Genomic DNA, 24,145 nt, shown 5'->3' with positions numbered 1-24,145 from the left:
AATCTTTTCAAAGTGCAAAATTAACTAATTAATTTAATTAACATCAACTTCAAATGAAAAAAATCAAATCAACACCCTATTAAAGGTCAGTGAGAGACCAGAAATTAAAATTAAGATCATGAGTCAACCTAGCTGGCCAATTAATATATTCATGCATCAAATATTCTTATGCAATAGTTCCACCATCCACTTGCACACATTAAGCACAACTACTAACGACATGGGTGTAAAATGTAAATTTAAATTGCCTGTTTCTTCAGAGCACTATAATATTAATATAAAGTACCTTTACAAATCACATGGTGTAACGGATTCATCAGGTTCGACTATGTATTATCATTCTGATACTCCAATACTGTTACATGAATAGTAAACGTCCTATAAAAGATATTCACATCAAAAAACAACTAATGACTAGCAAACACAATTTAAAATAATATTTTCAGATGCACCCCAAGGTCCCTTCGTCATGCAAACAAGAGGTCATAATATCTGATCGTCTTATTTCGTTAAAAGAATTCAGGGGGCAAAAAAAAAAAAAAAACGAGCCTAAAGCAAGAATAGTTGTCTCCTGCAGGTTAGAGAATCAGCAATTCGATCTTGTGTTCAGGGAAAAGCATATGCTACTTATTAGTCTGGGTTAAACATCTTCTAGACTTCGCCCTTTCTCTTTTTCCCCTCGCCATGTCTAGACCTTCGAGGCGCCTCATCTTCACTTTCACTCTCCTCATTTCTGAGGTGGTTTCCAACAGCATACTGATCCTCCTGGGCTGAGTTGAATCCTTGCTGATATTGCATGTCGTCTTCAAGTCCACCTGATTGACTCATCATGTCTGGACCCTTGCTCTCTAGCCCTGGACCATACCTATCATTCCGATCATTTGTTCTTTGGTCTCTCCTAGCAACTCGGTTAGTGTTCTGATGTTGTGGTGGTGGCATGAACATTGGAGGCATGCCACCTGGTCTACCGGTCCTTGGTGGATTTGCACCTGCAGCCCCCATTCCGCCCATAAATGGAGCACGTGCTGGATTCATCATCATCCCAAACCCACCACCTGGAAACATCCCGGGTTGTGAGGGTCGCCCACGAAACATCATTGCTGCTGGGGGGCCTGCAAAATCATTAGAGAACCTAGGACCATAGGGACCAAAACCACGAGGGCCCATACCAAATAGATCTGGCATACCAAAGCCATCAGGGGTAACTGGCCCATAGGATAATCCATCTCCCATCATTACTGGGGGAAAACCCTGCATTCCTGGTAGAGGCCTGGCTCCACGCCCCATAGGCATGTGGGGAGGCCACATCATACCTCGGCCCCTACCTCGGCCTTGAGAAGCTGGCCCAACACCTGGGCCAAAGCTTTCCTCCTCTTCATCACTTTCCTCCTCTTCCTCCTCTTCATTGTCCTCAAATGGAACGATATCTGGATTTTCTCCTCCATTATCTGGATTCACTCCCTTTGCCTTCTCTTCCTCTCTCTTAGACTCTGCTGCAAGTGAGGCAGCCTGTACTCAAAAATGAAGAGCCAGGATTTATCCCTTAGAAAATTGGAATGTAATACCGGATACTTGTTTGAAAGCAATGCAAACATTTCTGTTTTTTTTTCTTTCTTCATCTGTCGTTCTTTTACTGGTTTGCCCCTATCGTGCTTCCATTCAACTTATTCATTCTATGCTTGTGGGTGGGTTTTGTGATTGGTTAATATCTGGCTGGCTAATTAGAATTGAAAGGAAATCCATCAATCTGATATCACTCAACTTATCAAACCATAACAATGAGAACACAATTAATTTCACCCCCTTTTTTTCCTCGCAAGTTATCTTTCTTCTTTCCCTTGTACTTAACTATTTATTTTGAAATTTTAGCTTCTCACCTTAGTCCTCGAACACTATTGTAGTTTAATCTTTTTACTTTTACATATAGAATTTGTTTTGCTTTAAAAAAAGAAACACTTTCTTTTCTGAAGACCAAGATGAAAACTAAAACGCAAGCATACCATAAGTTCACTATCTGGCTCAAGATAAAGCAAGGATGCCAACTGCTCACCAATAGAAGGCTCCAGTTCTTGACAATCTCTACTTATCTGCAATTAAATTAACAAACAGAAGTGTAAATACTCCAATATGATTGTAACCTAACTACGCGAATTATCATTAATCAAGCTGCGAATTGAAAAAGTGGATTATTGATTCTAGAGCATCTGATCTCATGACCGATAATATTGACATATTCACTACCCATACTCCTTGTGATTGCGCTCTCAGTCAAAATTGCTGATGCCTCTAAATCCCTCTGGTTGGAATTGGTGATACTAAGATTTCTGACAACCTTATTCTCCACTCTGTACTATATGTTTCCAATTTGAAGTGCAATTTCTTGTCTGTTCATAAGTTGACACGGATTGAACAATGCCATGCTAACTTTTATCAGTTTATGACACTTATTGCTTGTTTCAGGACCTGTTCATGTGGATGATTATTGGCGGTGCTAAGGAGATTGATGGTCTCTCTACATTGATGAAGCTTCAATGAAGCATAGTAGTGTTTGCAATAAAGTTTCTCTTCCTAAGGATAGTGGTATTTTGTTATGGTATAACCATTTTGGTCATCAAAACTCTCAGTATTTTTGTCAAATGTTCCCTTCAAAATGTTCAAACAAAGATGTCTCCAAATTTTATTGCAATGTCTGTGAACTGTGAGCTGGCAAAGCATCAAAGAACTACCTTTCCTAGAAATGTTTATCAACCTTCAAAAACTTTCTCAACTATCCAAGTGACCTTTAAGGACCTAGCTGTGTTCAAAATTGAATTCACCAACGATTTATTACATTTATTGATCATCACACTCATGCTTGTTGGACCTATCTTTTGAAAGATTAAATTGAGGTTTCGTGTGTATTTGTCAACTTCTATCATATGATAAAAACCCAGTTTCATATTACAACTCAAATCCTCCATATCAATAATGGCATTGAATATTTTAATAGGACTTTGGGCAATTTCCTCCAACAAAATGACATTTGTCCATAAAAGCACCTGCACCTATAGTCCACAACATAATGGTATTATTAAATGGAAAAATCATATCCTAGATGTTGCCCAAGCTCTCTTGTTTACTCACAATGTGCCACATTATTACTGGGGGGACACTACTCTTTTTTCTTCCTATCGATACCAAAAACCCCTTGAGGTCTATCAACATATAATTTGTTAGTTGTGATGTTACTTCTCATGAAGATGCACCTTTCTACCCAAAGCATCAATTCAAGGGGTAATGTGAGTGAAATTGCAGCCGATGAAAGATACCCACACCACATCCTCTACTCCTATCTATTCCAGAAAAATACTTTGGGGTATGTTCTGATCTTGTAGAGTCACCTGCATCTAATTTATTTATGCCTAGAACAAGAGAGAATCCTATTGAGGGGGAGAAACATACTCAAAAGAGCAGAGACCCTACTAAATTCTTCACGAGAAGGAAGAAATCAAGGAGTGGGCCACAAATTCCTGACACACATAAATCTAAACTGGTGACAGATCCTGAACTGGAGGTGGAAATTGCTGGTGCCAAGATTGACCAGTCTAGTGAGGCAAGCTGTCATGGAGGAAACAGAAGCTCTCAGAAGGAATGGCACGTGGATTGAAGTACAAGGCTTAAACACGTGTAGGGTGTTACTGGGTGTTCACTATGAAGTATAAGGCAGATGGCATAATTGATAGGTACAAGGTTAGACTTGCTACAAAAGGATTCTCATATCTACGTAAACTATACAGAGACAATTGCACCAGTGGTTGAGCTCAACATGGTGAGAATTTTAATCTCTTTAGCAGCAAATCTTGATTGGCCCTTCCATCAGTTAGATGTAAAAAATTCCTTCTTGAATGGAGATTCAAAAGAAATGTATATGTCACCTCCACATGGTTTTCCTACAGAGAAGTGAAACCAAGTATGCAAACTACAAAAATCCTTATATGCTTTTGAAATAGTCTCCCCGTGCATGGTTCAAGAGGTTTACACAGGTAATAAAAATTGAAGGATATACTCAAGGTCGAATAGACCATACCATGTTCTTCAAGTACAAGGGAACCAATATTGTGTATGTAGATGATATAGTTCTCACAAGGGATAACAATGAAGAAATTGAGATCTGGGAATTCCAAGTCAGAGATCTGGGAGAAATGAAATACTTCTTAGGAAAGGAAGTGGCTTGATCAAAAGGGGGGATTTATAAATCCCAAAGGAAATATGTGCTTCATCCCCTCACATAAGCAGGCTATTTGGTATGTAAACCAAGTGCAACTCCTATTGAAGTTAAATCCAACAAGAAGAAGGATGGTACAAAGGGAACAGAAGAAAGTGAGGATGAAGAGGAAGAGGAAAAAGAAGGCAAGGATGTTGATAAAGATAGATATCTCAATGACTTGTCACGAAACTTGCATACCTTTCTCACACCAGACCCAACATTGCATTTGCAATTGGTGTAGCAAGTCAACATTCTCATTAACCCAAGGAAAAACTTCTTAAGGCTGTCTACAAGATCCTATGGTGGTAGAAAGGAACTCCAGGTAAAGGTATCTTGTATAAGAATATAAAAAGAATTGTGTGGAGATCTATATTAATGCGGATTTGGCTGGTGCTCATGGTGATAGGAGGTCTAATTCAGGATACGGCACTTGTGTCTGAGGCAACTTAGTTACTGGGAGAAGCAAAAAAACGAAATGTTGTTGCTAGAAGTAACTCTGAGGCTGAGCACAAAGCTACTGCCCATGGTCTGTGTGAAGAAATTTGTGTAAAAAGGGTACTAAAAGAACTAAAGATGAAGATAGAATTACCTACGAAATTGTAAACTGGCAATAAGGCTACTATATGTATCACTCATAATCCAGTTCAACATGATAAAACCAGACATGTTGAAGTAGATAAACACTTTATCATAGAGAAGATAGAAGGGGGGCTTATATCTCTTGTCTATGTGCCAACTTAGAGACAAACTGCAAACATCTTTACAAAGGGCTTATTCAAAGAAGTTCAAAGAATTTGTGGGCAAGTTGGATATGATTGACATAACTTGAGGGCGAGTGAGGAAATATTCTTATCTATTCCTCATTAATGTACTAACAATTTATTTCCTTTTGTAAATAGTCAAAATAGGATTAATTTATTAGATCATATTTAGCTTTATTAGATCCTATTATTTAGGAGAGATTGTTACTGTCTACCTGTACATGCTGTATCGCAATTGTTCAATGGAAATTAAGAACATTTGTGCTCTCTGCTCGCAAGCATATATAGTTTTCTTTATTTATGCTTTTACACGACAATGGACCCCACTCTCCTCCTTCAGTTGGAAGGAAGAGAATTACAGCAGAAATAAGCTCACACTTAACTGGAAATAAGATGCTGGAAATGAAAGAAATACACTCCTCCACTCAGAACTCACCAACAACAAAACACACTGAAAACGGAATTGAAAAAAAATGATGAAGAATCCTTCCTCCATCCCCAACCAAGCGTTGGAGACCAGAACTCTTCCTAACAAAACCATAATCTGCCAGCGTCCCAAGAAACCTCCAAACCCACTTAATAAACTTATTCAATTCTCACCACACTCAAGGCCCAAATGACACTCATGGTATCCAACTCCCTTTCTCTCTCCAATGGCCAGCCCCTCGTAGTCTCTTCTTGTTTTTGTTCTCTTGCCACAGCCCTTTAGCAACCTAAGCCCAATAGCCATGGGTCCATAAGTATATGTTATTGAGTGTCATCATTAAGGAACAGGAATCAAGTATTTAAATCATGTAGACACCTTGTCGCATTCTATATTGAAGTACTGGAGTCATGTAGACACCTTGTAGCATTATATATTGAGTTTAGTTAGTAACTAACTCTACCTATATACGTTACTGCTCAAATACACAGATCATCTCACTGAATGCTTTAGTCTCAAAATCTTACTCTTGTTCTCTTAGAATTATTTATTTCTATCATTGCATGAAAACTCGGACCGGACCGGCCAGTTTACCCCGTGAACTGGTAACTTAGTCTCTTTCCCAATTTAGGTTTCCAGTGTGACCCAACTGACCTGGGATAACCCAGCCAAGTTGCTGGGTCATCCGGGTCACTTTTTTTCTTGTTTTATTTTAAAAAAAATTGTAAAAAATAAATAAAAAGTAAAAAATTCATCTTGAAAATTAAAAAAGCGAGACAATGGAAGGCAAGGCAAGGCAATTAAACCAGATTCCACTATTTGTGGTTCGAACTTCAAATAGAAGGCCTTACTTTTAAGTTCGAACTTAGAAGATTCAATATTCTCCAAAGTTAATTGTGCCTTAATTGTTTTAATCTTCCATTATTTGCTATTGTTCATTTGCCTGATTGTTCCTTAACATTTATGACTTATAATTGTCATTGTTGATGATTTTAGTGTTAGTGATTATTAGTTTTAGACTTTTTAATGATTGAAGGATTGTAAATTGTAATTGTAAGAATGAATATTTAGAAAGTTGTATGTTATTGTTGTTAGACTTTTGGGTGGTTGTAATTCTATATTTATTGTTGTATTTGTTTCTTGTATTAGAGATTAATCTTGGATTGAGTTGAATGTTTTCATGATTAATGTCTTTTTATTTAAATTGTATTATTTTAATCATAACTAGTTTGCCCTCCGAGTTGACTTCCTGTTAAACCACAAACCCGTAACCCATTGGCTTGACCGGTCCAATTTTCAATACCTTAATTTCTATATACATTAAAACTACTAATTTTTATGTCTTCCATTCATTGAGCAGCAGCAAAAATCAGAAGTCAGGTACCCTGGAAACAGATTTTTCGTTGTCTAGTTATCAACAATATCACTTTCCAGTAATTTGAAAGCAATAAGGACCTAAGCTAAAAAGATTAATGATTGAACTTAGTGTCTTCAGCCCAAAACCCTACACCATGCATGAGCAGAAATCAACATTGTCTTACCATAGAGGAACCTAATTGAATAAGCCAAAGGATAACTCTCCAGTACTCCAGTTATATATCAACTCTGAAGTGTTGAGATGCAAAGCAGTTAAATGATATCCTCTCAATAGTGGGCCTTCTAACAAGAGAAGTAAGCTAAGCCTCCTTACAATATTAAACTCAAGCTCGGATAAAAAATTCTCCAGGAGTTCCACTTCAATAGGGGTTTTCAAAATTAAACCCAAACATGGAAATAAAATAAAATTTATAAAGATTCCTCTAAAGTAAATTCACTATAGGGCGAAAGGATGGCTCTCCAGTACTCCAGTTACATATCAACTCTGGAGTGTTGAGATGCCAAAATGTTAAATCAATACCCTCTCAACAGTCAAAATCAACTTAAGGCTTCTACCAATAGAAGTGAAGGATAGCTAAGACTCATTACAAAAGTAAACTCAAACTCAGATGAAAACTCCTCCAGGAGTTTCACTTCAATAGGGGTTGTTAACATTAAACCCAAAAATGGAAATAAAATAAAATTTATAAAAACTCCTCTTAAGTAAATTCACTATAGGGCGGAAGGATGGCTCTCCAGTACTCCAGTTATCTATCAACTCCGAAGTGTTGAGATGCCAAACTGTTAAATCAATATCCTCTCAATAGTCAAAATCAACTTAGGGCTTCTAACAATAGAAGTGAAGGATAGCTAAGACTCCTAACAAAAGTAAACTCAAACTCAGATAAAAACTCCTCCAGGAGTTTCACTTCAATAGGGGTTGTTAACATTAAACCCAAATATGGAAATAAAATAAAATTTATAAAGATTCCTCTGAACTAACAAATATTGAAAAGATAACATTAGATCATAGAACTGGCAAAGATAATACCTTTACTGGTAAGTTCTCATTGTATGGATTCCTTAAATGGCGAGTCTTGTGAAATGACAATTCACACAACTGCAGACAAGAAATTGCAATTATACAGATCATTTACTTGACATGAGATTTAAAGATATGATTGGGCAGCTTCAACACTAGTTCCTAAACAAATTTCAACCACACTTCAAAAGTTAAAGAACCCAAGTTGTCCGCTACCAAACTCTTAGCATATAAGAAAAGGATTCATTAATAATAAGTTTTTTTTTTTAAATGTCATTTCAACGCAATACATATTCCAAGAGAAAGAACTTCAAAATAACCAACTAAATATCTAAACAAAGCTTACAGAATCATGCACATAATGAAAAGCACATTAATCCCATTATGACTAATATGTACAACCCCCCACCACAAAAAAAAAAAAAAGGTTCAAAACAAATAGTGAAACTACAACAAAAGCTCCGATTTTCATTCATATCCCATAAGCCAAAGAAAACACATACAGGAAAGGAAGCTCAGTGGCTCAATGCCAGAAATTATGAGATGAAGAAATCAAACAAATCAGGATACAAATCAACAGGAAAAACCAAGATTAAACCAACAACATCCCTCGGGAAGCCAGAGCATCATGGCATTGAAACAGGGGGATTTATTTGGACCTCTGAAAAATACAATATTAGGCCTGGTTTGGGCTAAATACTTGCAAAGCTTCACTCTCAAGTTGAGGCATGTGTGTTGATCATTCCCAGCTCGCTATTCAGCTCTTCAAATTACACTCTTAAGAGTTCTTTACTCACCAAACTTGCAGCTTAGAGCTTGAGGATACAAAATCCAAATTAATAATGCCTTAACCTATCTTTTGTTTCATAAAGTGACTATTAATTATAAAATGCTTAGGCATATTATGGTGTATTGAATGTTTTACGATTCCAATGGTGTCCATATCATCACACCACACCTTCATTGATCGAGACCTTACCATCAACTCCTTTAGTAACCTTTTTAATCCACATTCCTGCACAAGTTCCTAGAACCAATGCTTTATATTCAACCTCCACATAGGTGCAATACTTACTAGTGGATCTCCTATTAATGATTGATCCAACCTATTCAGCATCTGTATATAATTCGACATTCCTATCATCCTTTGGCAAACAATCCTTTTCCAAGTGTCATCTTCAAGTACCTTAGAATTTTATGAACCACCTCCATGTGCTCTTCTTGTGGTTTTCTCATAGACTAGCTTACCACACTAATTAAAAAGTATACCAATTGTCCTACAAATCTCTGATATCTCTTACATTGTCAAGCTTACAAGTAGTTTCCGTAGGTGTTTTTTGCAAGCTTTGCTCCAGGCATACCTATTTCCTTCAACAAGTATAATGTGTACTTATGTTGCGACAAACTGACTCCCTTACATGATCTAGCAACTTCTACAACTAGAAAATATCTCTAGTTACCCAAGTCCTTCGCCTCAAATTCTACAGCTAGGCATATACAATTAGTATAAGATTTTCCCATTACAATGCTTAAAAAAATAAAGTGTGGTTTTCCTGGCATTAATAGTAACCCAACTGGTTCACAACTCGTACAAACCTTTCAAACCATGCCATGACTGATGTTATCAAATCATACAACGATTTGTACAATCTACACACCTTTGTTGAGATCCCTACATTTCAAAATCCCAATGGTACTTCACATCCTTTTGACACAAGGACAATATTTGATTGCAAGACATAGAGAATGAATGAATCCTATGACAACTAATCTTGCCTTGTATCTACTCACATTACCATCTGGATTGTATTTACTTCTAAGCACCCACTCATGCCTAGCTATAGACTTCCCTTTTGGCAACTCAATTATCTTCCAATTATGGTTCCTCTCTTAAAGCCTTGAGGTCTTCATTAATGGCCCCTCTCCACACGGAATCAAAAATCACCTCCTAGACAGGTTCAGATAATTCCTCATTATTTACATTAGCAGTAATCGTTTGCAGATGTGGACACATTTTCATAAGTAACAAATTGATAGGGTGTTTGTACAAGGTCGTTCGTCTATCCTTAATGCTATGTATACAGAAATTGGATCCAAATTGGAATCTTGGCCTTGCTCAAGAATGGTTGGGACTTCCACCTCTACACGTATTGATTAGCCTCTTCATTCCTTCTAGAGTACACTTACAACCCTTTGTTCTTTAGGTTGCTCCACCCTAGTCTCAGTTACACTAACATTTTCAGGGTTGCTCTCAAGGACAGTTTCAGGGCTGTGTGGGGTAGAATCAGATCGGTCACAGGTATTGGAACTGTTCATAGTATCATTTTCAATCTTACCAGGTCCAAAAGTAGTTTGGGTGCAACATGATCATTATTCAAATGGATCCACCATAGCTCAAAATCATTCATCTACCTTGTTCTCCCTCCAAATGGGTAAATAGTGTAATATCCATAATTGCATACACCTTGCATGTGTTAGAACAATAGCACTCATATACCTTCTTAGTTAGGTGAGTACCCAGGGAATATGCATTCCATTGATCAAGGGTCCAATTTCCCACCTCCCTCATAATGAACAAGCACAACTCCCCCAAAAACCCTTTGGGGCATAGTAGAAAGAGGAAAGGCTTCAAAGAGTTTTGCAAATGAGTATATTTTAAGGTTTTTGAAGACATTATATGTATCAAGTAAGCTACAATGAGAACTGCATCTCCTCAATATATCGAAATGTTATTGGTTAACAAAACAACCATTGCAACTTCTAGAAGATGCTTATTTTTCCACTCAACCATACCATTTTATTGTGGTGTATTTACCCAAGACGTTTGATGACGAATCCCATAATCCTCAACATATTTTTGAAAGAATAAGCTCAAATATTCTTTTGCATTGTCACTTATAAAGATATTTATGGAAGTCTGAAATTGGTCTTGTATGAAGGAATAAAAGTTTTTTAATATTTGCAACACACAGCTCCTTCATCAAGAAGACTCAAGTTAGTGATCATCTATAAAAGTCACAAACCATGTTTTCTTTGATAAGGTCAGTTATTCTAGATGGACCTCAAATATCAATACAAATGACTGCAAATGGTTAAGTTGGTTTGGATGGCTATGGATGGTAGGAGCTCCCTACCTGTTTGGCCATTTGATACGCATCACATTGAAAAGAAGAGTTACTTTTATTGATAATATTTGAGAACAAGAATTGCATGTACCTGATACTAGGGTTCGCTAAACTATAGTGCAACCACATAACATCTTTATTTGCAGAAACAAAAAAAAATCAATATTCTCGTTTTCTTCCTTTAGGCCTAGAACCTTCTAGGTAGAAGTGACACTCCTGTTCACTAGTACTATCGATCCTCCTCCATCAAGCCATTTCCTCTATCTTTATTTCTGGATTGCCAAAATCACAGCACGATGACACCATTTGAGTGGTGGTGGATAGGCTCACTAAAGTTGCCCACTTTTTACCTCTTCACCACCCTTACCATGCTACAGATGTGGCTGCCTTATTTGTCAATAGCAGTATATGAAGTCTCATGCTGACAGAGCCATGTGATGTTCAGTTTGCTGTTAGTGACAAAGTATTTCTGAAGCTACAGCCTTACAGGCAACTCTCTTTGGCCAAATGGCCCAATGACAGGGATCAGTTGCATACAAACTCCAGTTGCCCCCTGATGCTAAGATTCACAATTATTTTCATGTCTGCCAATTAAAGTCATCCTCTCCTGCTATTTCTGTGCATCAGTCCCTTCCTTGTTAGACTACTACTACAGAGTTGCAGGTTCAACCTAAAGCTGTCTTGAAACACTGACGCCTTACTAATGGTCAGGTTGAATTACTCATTAAATGGTCACAACCCCCAACTCATGACAGCACTTCAGAGGAATATGATATCCGGCAGCAGTTTACCTCTTTTCTCCTCAAGGATGGTTTCATGTATTATAGGAGGCCCTGAAATTGGGAAGAGGGTCCAGCAGATTAAAAAGGGTATTTGGGGTAATTTGCAAAGGTCTGTTAAAGGGGAGAGGAGGGAAGGTTGCTATTCGGAGGGCTATGCAGTTGGGAAAGGGGTAAGAAAATTCCAGTTGTTGTGGAGAGTCCGTGTCCCTCGAATGTGCAGGGATTGTGGTTGTTCTTTTTCACTGTAATCAGGAACTTCCTCCATTAGACTTATACCATGTGGAGGGTTTTGCGTTGAATAACACTTTACTTGAGGCTGAGTCCTTCACTCCCTTCCATCATTTTAAAAGCAAGCAGCTATTGAAGAGAAATAAATAAACAGTCCTACTAAATAATAGGAAAAGATGAAAATACATAGATGAAGACAATAAAGCCCCTTAATAGCATATTCCTCAAAGAAACCTTTCCGAAAAAGAAAAAACGTCACTGATTTCCTCCTCTGTAACTGTATATTCCCCAAAAGAAGAGAAAGATAAAGAAAATATTTGAACACCCCAGTAGCTTTAAGAATCATATAAATGCAAGAATAACAGTGCCCACAAAAAAAAAAAAAAGGTTTAACTTCAGCTTTACAAGTCCTTAAATTTCACTTGAGATGACATCACTGCACAAACTTTTATATCTGGAAAAGTTATGTAAGAAACAGTTAGTAATAAAAGACAAACCGATTGTTTCAAGTAGTCCAAGCTGCAATGTAGTTTGGCCAAAAAAAAAAAAGGTAAAGTGGCAAATTTGACCACAAACTATTTTTCAAGGAGCATCTGGTAGCCTAAACTATCAAATGATGCAAAATAAATCACGAACTTTTAAAAAGAGAGCATCCAGTAGCCCACTGTTAACTTCAACCAACGGACATTATGTGGGGCCGCAATGACACGTGGCACAACACATCAGCACAGTAAAAGTGTAAATTTAGCCACGAACTATTTTTCTGGGAGCGCTGGGTAGCCTCTACCATAAAAAAAAGACCATCCAACACCTTTCCCTCAATTTTGACCAAACATCATTTATTTTCATACTTATGAGGCCCACAAAGCATTAATATTTTCAATCTTCTTATCTTCGTTCTCAATATAAGCTCCAGAAAAAGAGGTTCAATGAGTTCTTATCTAAAAACCTTCACAAGGACGATGTCAATGAAGCAGAAACTTGATTTTGCTATGCATGAGAAGAAGCTTGATTCTAGCTTAATTTAGTCACGAATTATTTCTTTCACTTCGTTAGCGTTGTTTTGCTGAATGTCTTCAAATAAGAACTCATTGAACCTCTTCTTCTGGAGCTTATATTGAGAACGAAAGCAAGAAGACTGGAGATATTAATGCTTTGTGGGCCTCATAAGTACAAAAATAAATTATGTTTGGTCAAAATTAAGGGGAAGGTGTTGGATGGTCTTTTTTTTTATAATAGAGGTTACCTAGCGCTCCCAGAAAAATAGTTTGTGGCTAAATTTGCACTTTTACCATGCTGATGTGTCGTGTCTGTGTCATGCCACATGTCATTGCGAGCCCCACATAACGTCCATCAGTTGAAGTTAACGGAAGACTATTGGATGCTCCCTTTTGGAAAGTTCATGATTTATTTTGCACGATTTGATAGTTTAGGCTACCAGATGCTCCTCGAAAAATAGTTTGTAGCCAAATTTGCTACTTTATCCACACACAAATAAAAAAAAGGTTATCATTGGAAGGCTTCTCCAACACTATAATTTCTAGTTTTAGTTTCCCATTTGCTCCTTGAAAATTGCTTTAGGTATACTAGAGGATGCTTGCCTCTATATTTTTGTGCACTGCCATCAATCGGAAAAAAAATTCATTTATGTTGCCAAAAGAGGACTCAAACCTTTAACCATTTGACGGAGAAGTTACGTCCATAATGTGCAGTTCCATGTGCATATTTCCAGTTTCCCCCAGTAGCAGAGCCCCCTATTCTGGATGTCATCTTTGCACAACCCTGCAAACCAAAAAAAAAAATCCAGATAACTTCAGGTTTGTTTTGTAAGCCATAGCCATGTAAAAACAGAAAAAGTGATGTTAGGGTTCAGCTTCCTTAAAGAATAGATGCTCTATAGCCCATTAATAATGTTAAAATGAGAGGTGATGATTGTCACCATATAATTATCTTAGGAAGAAATCACATGTCAATTAACAATCAAAGTAATCTTTTAGGTACGTTAAAAAGATTTCCATTTTCAAGTGCGAAATTAAATTAGCAAGAGACAATAATTACATAAGACGTCAGTGAAAGTAATAATTATCTGAAATCATATTTATTATTTCAAACCTCCTGAAACATCAAACTTAAAGATCATAATATCTATCATGTGGAAGCTATGAGGTAAGGCATACACTAGGAAGGGGAAGCAGTCCCAATGAGATGCTAATTGCTAAGGCGGCCAAGTAAAAAAGAATAGACATACCCAAAGAAGTGGGAGATGTGAGCTGGCAGAGAAGTGATAGAACAGGGGATGACCCAGCATTACTACCTTTGTCAGGTAGTGCGGAAGCTATGAGATGCTAGAGAATAGGAGGAAAGAGAGAGAAGCTGAGGGAATATAAATGTGAGGAAGGTTGTAAGAGGCAGGGGGATTCTGAGGAAGCTAGAGAATAGGAGAGTGCCAGGTCTCTCAAATGCCAGAGAATGTTTTCCCTTTTCATCTTTTCCCTTTACCGGTGTTTTTTTAATTCTATCATTGTTATAGAAGCAAGCTTTTGCTGAAGAGGAAAGAGCAGAAATACAGTTTATAAATAATATTGAGTTAGAGAACCCCATCACTCTCTCACAATGTCATGGTGTAGTTATCTTAAGCAATCGAAGGCTAATTTATCAAGTCACATATTGATATTGTTAACCTTAATAGAAATAGTTACCTGCAATGCTTCTATATAAACACAGCAGCGTGAACAAAATTTGGTTATTAAACACCAATAGAAACCACTAAATGGATCGATATGTTAAATATTTTCAACATTCAAAAAAAAAAAACATAGGTTTTTACTTTAAAGACTAAAATTAAGGCATGTCTGACACTGACACTTCAAAACAAATTTAACTTATCAGCTTAGGCACAAAGACATGGCTGGGACAGAGTTAAAACCTAAAGGGAGATGAAAACAAAAGAACCCATCTTGATGAGAAAATAAAACATCCTTCCAACTTTAGTTATACATTAAATTGAAAATATGTTCCAAAATCATCGATTTAGAACATTATTTTTGAAGGGGGGGGAAATCATAGTGCAAGGCGATCAGAAGCATGGTCATGCCAATGGTCTTTTTCTTTGGCAGAAGTATAAACAACTAGAATTCAAGTTCGACATGTGGCATTTTTCTAGAATTATCCAGATAAAAACAGCATTTTTTGGAAACGAAATGTTTATAGTCTCGGCAGATATGTTCCATTGACAAGAGAGAGAGAGCGCCAGACAGACAGACAGATAGAGACAGAGACAGAAACACAGACGGTGAAAATATCATACACACACCATAATGAAGATCATCCATAGGAATTCTAATCCACAGTTGCACCTTAGCGCTCTGCCATAAATTTGATGTAAAACAATTGAACAATGCTAGAAGGGCAAAACACACTACTCATGGAATTCAAAGGTAATAGTTATGATTTATGAAGTGTTGGAGGGGGGAATCTATCAATGCTCATGCTGGAGATGGCTTTCTTAGTCCAGAACCATTCACAGCATGGTATACCCCAGTACTTTAGATCTATCTACTAGTTTCCCATCTTGCTAATCAACAAAAGGAATCACAAGACATGCTACATCATAAAGCTGCTCAAGATGGATACAACATGATGAAGTCAAGTGGGAACAGGCAACTTTTGAAACTCACCTGAAAATGTCGAGTTCTGTTGACTGAGAAAATCAATATCACATTTTCCACCGAGTCAAAGGCTTCATTCAGTTTAGCCTCATTGCTCCTTTGAGTTGCCCATACTCCTTGTTGAACAGATAGCTCCAAATTTTCACGGTTGCAACTTTTAACAATAAAATACCTAAGATTTTGGTTGAAAGTACTTTAGTGAACCCGTTTAAGTAAAAGAACAGTCTTCAACTGAAGCAATATTTTTATAAGTTTATTATTTACAATCTGAACATAATCCCTTCTTGAAAACATGACCTTGCACTCAATTTCCAGTCCCGAACATGATGGCCAGAGTCATTGCAGATGACACTAACTGAAATTCTAATCACAAAGGATTATGATGCAATAATTTGATATTGATATTAATAGAGGATGATGTGATAGGAAGTAAAGTTTAAGAGAACAAAATATATTAACCTCAAGAGCAAACATTAAACTGTGGAGTTGGACATTGGGCTTCAATTACCCAGTTCATTTGTTTTCCTAGTGCGCCATTTTCGACATTTTTTTCCATTTAAACTTGTTAAGTATAGTCTATATATACATATATACACACCCCTCCTACTAACTTTAAAAGCATGTCAACTTTTTACAACGTTCCTTCACACTTTAAAAGTGTGTCAACTTTTTACTATGTTTAAAGATGATTATCATTTGTTTATATTAGGGACTGCAAGTAATATCTTGACAATAGTACCCATCATAGGGCTATAATGGAGAACTTCATATGTATCTTGTTTGGCAAGCACTTTATCTCAATCCTTACCCTAAGCATTCTAGGCTAACTGAGACCTTAATAACAAGGGGAGATTAGTGGTAGGTGTTGATGATAACAAAACTTGAGTAAGGTCTTGTTTTGTGCAAATTATATAATTAAGTACAACAAAACTAACTCTAGAGAGTAGAAGATCAAGAACATGAGAAGCTTAGTTTAATTGTTAAAAACCTTAAAATATGAGAGCTTGTATTTGCATAACATGGTAAAACATTTTAAGAGACAAGTCTTAGGCCAACACACACGCTCATGGATTTTGAACTAAGAAAATACCTTTGTGCACTTCATGATCTTAACCTCATCCTCGCAAGGGACTTATTTGCCCACGCGAGTTTCAATAGAATGCCTTATATTGTTATTTAAGTGTTGCATCTCATACTCACAAGCTTCTAAGTATTCTCGCACAAGTTTTAGAGTTCCAGAACACCTTTTAGTTTTGTGATGCTCAACCGCACAAGTTTCAATCTAAAACACCTAAGGTTTAGAACTCCAAAGAAGGAACTTCTAAAGTACTTGAACTCACAAGGTCATGGTTTAATGCCCGCGCAAGTTTTGGTGCATTGGAAGGGAACTTGGTTCTGAACACTCAAAACATGCAAGGTCTAGTCTAGTAATGACCCACACAAATTTTAGTGCATCAATGTTAACCAAGGTTCAGAACTTCTCATCGTCGTGAGCTTAAAGTTCACACTCTCACAAGTATTGAGTTCTTGTTTGCAACTTGAGTTCCTAAAGCCTCTTATCCTCACAAGTGCTAGGCTGCTAATTCAAGATCTAGTCTTACTCAAGTCTACCAATATTTGAGCCTTCAACATCTGAGCTATTTCAAGTTATCATGAGTGTTCAAAACTTGTCTTAACCACACTCACGAGGTTTGAATGTAAACACGTTTTTAACATGTTAACATTTCTTGAATATATTCCTCACAAGGATCCAAATTGTATCCGCACAAGTTTTGGAGTTCTAGAGAAGCTTGTGCTTCTACTTGACTCATCCTCACATTGTTTGGATAACTTCCATGCTTGTTCTAGTCTAAACTTTCCTTAAGCCTTTATGAGCTACTCATTCTCGCAAGGGAATACCAAATCCACACAAGTCTCTAGGTCCTAACAAGCATTTAATGCATTCCATAAAAAAAGTACTTTTACTCAGTTTCGATGCTTATGCACACAATGCAACAACTCCAAACGGCTAATTGAGATCTCTAATGATTTTAATCATCCTCACACTATATATAAAACCTCATTTAAGTAGGTGGATAAGAGATTGACTAATTGCATTCATTATTTTACCTACTACATTCATTATTTGCAAAAAGCTCTTTTTTACTGGTTTATAAATTTTCATTGTATTTGTGGTGATATTGTAATAATTGTGAATATTATTTTCTATTTAGTAGGAGCTAATAGGCATTATTAGAATTTATTAGTCTTTATTACTTCGTCTCCTAGTTTGACATATAAATACCCTTGTGTAGCACCATATAGTAAATATGAGAATATACATTTCCCCTCTCAAATTGTCCACGTGGTATCAGAGCCCTAATCCTAGGATTTCCTATTTTTTTCAAAATGCTTGAGATGCCTCCTCGGCATCATACTGTGATGTGCGTGAGTGTGCAAAAGGGTGAGCACTGGGTCTCACTACTGATACAAGGAGCTTTGTCAAACGCCAATCGGCTCATTCCTGAAGCTCTATTGTACATGTTCATAATATCATTCTCACAAGAGACTACCTTGAGGAAATAACAAGAATAAAGATTACTCTAGGAAAAGAATTCAAGGTAAAGGACCTCGGTAATTTAAAATACTTTCTAGGCATGGAAGTGGCAAGGTCAAAGAACATCTATGTATCTTAGAGAAAGAATGTACTTGATCTCTTGAAGGAAATAGGTATGTTAGGTTGTAGGCCTGTTGAAACTCCTATTGTGGCCCCAAAGAAGAAGAAACCTATTCTAATGATGAAGTCGAAGAAGAAGACAATGAGAAAGAAAAGGATTTGTCTCTCCCATACAAGACCGGATATTGCTTTTGCTATAGGTGTGGCTAGCCAATACATATCTCAACCAAAGAAGAAGTACATGGAAGTAGCTTACAAGATTTTGAAGTATCGAAAAGGTACTCCTAATAGAGGGTTATTCTTCCAAAAACAAGAGCAGAGAACCATAAAGTGGATGCAAGTTGGGAAGGAACTCATCCTAATAGAAGATCAACTGCCAGTTATTGTTCCTTTGTGTGGGAAAACCTAGTTACCTAGAAGAATCAAAAGCAAAGAGTTGTTTCTAAAAGTAGTGCTAAGTCTGAATTAAGAGCATTGGCTCAAGGGTAATGGAAGAGTTGTGGCCAAAACAAGTTCTAGAAGAGATATATGTCAAAGTAGACCTTCCATTAAAACTCTATTTTGACAATAAGGCAGCTATAAACATGTGGAAGTGGATAGACATTTCATAAAAGAGAAAGTGGAAGAAGGAATCATTAGTTTGATTTATTTGCCTACCAATCTTCAAGCTACAGATGTTTTGACGAAGGGGTTACATAAGCCTAAATTTGAAAGTTGTATAAACAAGTTAGATGTGATTAGCATATATCATCCAACTTAAGGGAGAGTGTGGTGATATTGTAATTGTTGTGAATATTATTTTCTATTTATTAGGAGTTAATAGGCATTATTAGAGTTTATTGGTCTTTATTATTTTGTCTCCTAGTTTCACGTATAAATACCCTTGTGTAACACTATTCAATAAGTATAAGAATATACATTTCCCCTTTCAAATTGTCCACAGTATTTTTATCTACTCTTTTGAGAGTTTACGTTTTAGAAAGCTTATTCTTTATTCTAAAATCTTAGAAAAGATTTTTCTCTAAGTGTTTGATAGTTTATAAGGTTTGTAAGTGTTTGTAAACTAAAACCAAGACTGGTGCAATCTTGTGTCTGTACTTTGGTAGCAAGCATTCTTTGAAACTTGTGATCTTAGTGAAAACTCTCAAGTGTGATGTTGAGGATTAGACACAGGCTAAGTGGTTGGGCTAAACCAATATAAATCTCTCGTGTCAAGCTTCTTTTTCTCCAAACTTCATTTCCAATTCACCCCCTCTTGGGTGACTAGCTTAGTCAACAATAGAAGTCATCACAAAGTTGCAAAGTTCATTGATAGGAGACTTTCACTACAGCCCAATAGGCAGGCATTTGATGGTGGCTTCTCCATGCAAAAGGCTGGCAACAATTTTCTATTGGAAGGGTTTGGAGAAAGATACAAGGAATTATGCTCAAGGATGCCAAGTTTGCCAATAATTTAAGGGGAAATAGTAGCACAACCTGAACTGTCACATCCACCATCTATTCCAGCCACAATTTGGACAGATTTGGCAATTGATTACATTGAAGGACTTCCCAAATCCTTTAAGAAGTAATTTTAGTGGTTGCAGACCACTTGATGAAAGCTTGCACATTTTAGTGGGTTATAACACCCTTTCTCAACTTCAGATGTTGGGGGAGTTTTCATAGATAATGTCGTGAAACTAAAACATTTGTTACCTTGCACAATCACCACTAACTAAGACCCCATCTTTTGTAGTAAGTTCTTGTGTAAATTGATCAAATTGCATAAGGTATACCTACATTATTCCTTCAATTATCACCTGCAAGCGAATGACCACACAGAAAACTTGAACCAGCACATGGCGTGTCACCATAGGTGCATGATGGGGAATTAACCAAAGCAATGGTTTATGCGGTTGACTATAATTAAGGTATAACTTGACCTATCAATCCTCCATGGGGAGAGTTTTTCCAAAGGCAATGTGTAGAAGGCCACCACCAATGCTTCTACCGTACGTAGAAAGGGATTCTTCTGAAGACAGAAACTTGAAAGAGCACTAAGTTGTGATTCAGCTTGTTAAATTTCACCTCTAGAAGGCCCAGATTAGAATTTTATAACAAGCCAAGAAGAGGAGATTCAAAGAGTGTTTTTGTTATTTTTTTAAATGGAAATTGAAATCTATCATTCACCAACAAAAAATACAAAAAATACAACAAAGAGAAAAACAAAAAAAGAATGTGGGGGCAGACCAACCAGCAGCAAAAGAGCTTGACAGTAATGGGCTCTTTTTGGTGGAATCAGAGAAAATACTAGCTTGGAAAATTTTGAAGGGGTTTATACCCCTGACTCAAGTAGTAGTCCATTGGAGAAATGCAGCACCAGATGATGTCATTTGGCAACCATTCCAGGCCATTTCTGAGTGATTCCCAGATTTTGACACTAGTGCTTCATCAACAACTCCTTGAGGACGAGAAGAATTTGGTGAGCTGTTAGTTATGAGGATAGCTTCTAAGGAAATAACAGAAAGGGGAAGATGATAGTTAGAGGCAGTTGGAATTATACCAGCATAACTAAGTTGTATCTATGGTGGTCTCTTTGCTTATGGTTCATTAGATAAAAGAAATTCGAATTTGATATCTGCATTTTTAATGGGGGCATTTTAGAGATACTAATAAAACCAATCAAAAGCTTTCAACGATTCAGTTGATAACTTTAAACTTTTGGGTTGAAAAATGATCCTTTGCAATAGTAAAAATGAAAGAGTTGCTTAGTCAATCTGAAATAATGGCTCAAAATCATCTACTATGGCAGAAAAAGATGCAATTTCATTCAATATAATGCTACCACATAGTGTTTCATGCCTACTGAGACAAAGGCCACAACTCATTTATAACAGACTCCCTTGCATCTTTGAATAATAGGCCTTTGTTTCAAATTTTAACATTCAACGGAGAAGGTCAACAAGACACAAACAGGTATAGCAAGGGAGGACAATAATAACTTTTGCATAGCCTAACTCACACACACACACACACATTTATATATGTGTGATTGTATGTAATTATGTCTGTGTATGCACGCACATATATTATCTCGTTGCTTCTAAGACCAACAAAAGCACCCACATGAGATCTTATGCCCAATGCACGGATTACATATGCGCAATAGAGTCTTGTTTAATAAAACTCCAAAGCCTATTTAAAGAAACAACTGGAGACATTTAAATAAGACCTTAATATGTACCAGTAAATATATGCCAAAAATAAAAATGAAAAGATACAAAATACCTGCTAATATTTACAAACCGAAAATAACTTATTGTCCAGAGAATGGACAATTAACTGAGGCTGGAAATTCTCAAAGGAAATCCAAAGGATGTAACTTCTGCTTTTACCATTAAAATTAAAACTATAGTGTGTGGCAAACCAAACCAATTGTGTCCAAGGTTGTTAAAGGCAAATGGCACACTTAAGGTGCAAGGCCTGTAAAACGCTAAGGTGCAAGGCACTAGAAATGCGCATGCCCAAGAAAAGCAAGGCTCTACCATGTGAAAATGCATAATGTACAAACAACAAATCATAGATAAATGTAGCAGTCATCTAAATCATAAGCTATTACAACACAATAAATAAATAAAACAAAAACTCACACCATAAGTACATGTATAGAGAGCCAAGTGGGCAACAGTACTTTTATGAGCAAACTATCAACAACTGATTAGTGACATTATTCTTCCAAGCAAATAATCTTTAACAAGAACTTTGAATAAATTATTGGCATGAGCAGACTGATAACCAATTTATACAGCCCATTTGAAAGCTACAGGTCTCTGAACACACCTAGATATTCCTTGAGGTAAAGGTGTTGCTGTTCTGTTTGCCTGACTGGGCTGGCCATTAGTAGTGTTTTGTATTTGACTCTGGCCACCCTGCTGCTGAGACTGTTGTATTGGCTGTTGCTGCTGCTGCTGGGCATTGCCTGACTCTGCTGCTAATGGTTTTCCAGGTACAGCTTGGTTTGCAGAATTAGGACCTTGTGGAAACTGAGATTTTTCAGCTTGTTGAGAATAGCCAGAACCTCTTTGTTGGAAAAATTTGTTAGAGGTTGCATAATTGTAAGAATATAAATGCTGAATCTTTTGAAGCACTTCCTCAACAGGAGGGGGAGGTCCAGGAACTTTAGCATGCCTATACCGGCAGTCAGGACCATTGGGGCAAAATCCCCACTTGTACCTGCGGAGACAGTAACAGTAAAATCATTGACATACAAGTTCATGGTCCAATCCAAAGCAAAGAACATTCAATCAGGCATATTGAATGCAATTTTTTCTTCTTTGAGTAAATAAAAAATTCTTTATTGAAGAGATAAAAACAACAATGTAAAACCAGATCAGCAGAATAAGACATCTTCCACGATACCATTGAAAAGAGAAAGGAGAGAAGCACATCAAAAATATAAATCCTTCCTGCTATAACTTTATTAGCAGAGATTTGTCAAGAAATAATGCAGTATCAATATTGCATAAAAACAGAAACCTTTTCAAGAACTTAAACTTGTCCCTCCAACCAAGTGCACCAAAAGTCAAAACCATCACATACATTTGCTCAACTCCACGGAATCCTTCCCACCATTCTTCTCCCAAATCCCTAAAGTAAAGCAACAGCTCAGAGAAAGACACCTAAGGGAACATCCCAAGCAGTCTGAACAGCAAGAGCGCAATGATTGTGGAAAGAAGACTTATCATATTGACAGCAGCCACTAACCTAGCTTTGAACTTTTGCTGACCCATCAGAATTTAAACTCACAATCATGAACAAATTGCACAAAACATATAACCCCGCAATCCTATCCCGGGGCCAAGAAAATTACATCGAGTTTACGCAGGGTATTAGGTTAACAGAAACTGGGTAGTCATACATACATGTTACACTCCTTGATATCTTCGTTTGTGTGCTTATACACGCAGTCCTGCTCCCGACACTCCCCATATAATCTAAAAAACCGGCAAACGGGCATCCGCGCTTTGTCATACTGGTGTAAGAAGCCGCAGGCATCGCCCTTCATGCAGAGTCCACGAAGCCAGTGCCGGCACACCGTCTGCCGGAAGCTCCGGCGGCCAGGAATATTGTTTGTAGCAGGGTCGGCAGCACCGGGGGTAACACCATTAGCTGCGGCGGTGGCAACAGCGGGAGAATCGGATGGGGCAAGAGGTCCGGATGGCGCAGCTGGGTTGGCGGGAGCAGTGTCGAGACCGCCTTCAAAATCAAAGCTGAGGACTCCTTCAGCATCCTCCATTTGAGGGACGGAGCAAGTGGTGTCGTTGGCTCTATGCTATTGAAGGAATTTTGAGGGAAGAACCAAAAAGACAGTTGGCCCAAAAAAAGGTCAAGCGCAGTGACCCTGCAGGCTAAGTCAAGATGAATGAACGCGGTAAATTCACGTACAGAAACAACAAAGGCATTGTGCCATTCAACTCTCTACTGATTTAATGATTTATTTTTCATTTTATATTTATTAAATTATAAAAAATTATTAAAAAAATTAATAAATTTGATCATAAATTTATACAATTCAAATTTAATATATATAATCCAACTTAATATTAAAAATTATAAAAAATTTAATATTAAATTTACATTGTTTAAAATATATTTAAATAATTAATTTATTAAAATTAGAAAAACTTTTAATAAATTTTATCATCATTCCAAACAGTACAAATATAATATGAATATTCAAAATTTAATATTAAATATTCACTATTTAAAATATATTTAAATAATTAATTTATAAAATTTTTAATATTAAATTTAGACCATTTATATTGAATATGAACTGTTCAAATTAATAATTAAATTTATTAAAAATTTAAAATAT

The 24,145-nt window shown here is 36.8% G+C and overlaps 1 protein-coding gene across 1 annotated transcript; it reads right to left on the bottom strand.

The window, feature by feature from the left end:
* Positions 1-225: 225 nt before the first annotated feature.
* On the bottom strand, positions 226-23,656 carry LOC129307423 (30-kDa cleavage and polyadenylation specificity factor 30). Its single transcript, XM_054948379.1, has 7 exons — positions 23,190-23,656; positions 22,108-22,500; positions 15,642-15,804; positions 13,636-13,746; positions 7,839-7,907; positions 2,001-2,087; positions 226-1,509 (listed from the first exon to the last, which is right to left on the bottom strand). The coding sequence occupies exons 1-7, from the start codon at positions 23,561-23,563 to the stop codon at positions 652-654; spliced, it is 2,055 nt and encodes a 684-aa protein (XP_054804354.1). The 5' UTR covers positions 23,564-23,656; the 3' UTR covers positions 226-651.
* Between the last annotated feature and the right edge of the window lie 489 nt (positions 23,657-24,145).

Source organism: Prosopis cineraria, unplaced genomic scaffold (genome assembly GCF_029017545.1).
Source record: "Prosopis cineraria cultivar Desert tree isolate PC_DT_omini unplaced genomic scaffold, ASM2901754v1 PC3, whole genome shotgun sequence".
Lineage (NCBI taxonomy): Eukaryota > Viridiplantae > Streptophyta > Magnoliopsida > Fabales > Fabaceae > Prosopis > Prosopis cineraria.
The sequence above is the reverse complement of the archived record's forward strand: the minus strand, read 5'-3'. Positions and strand labels throughout refer to the sequence as shown.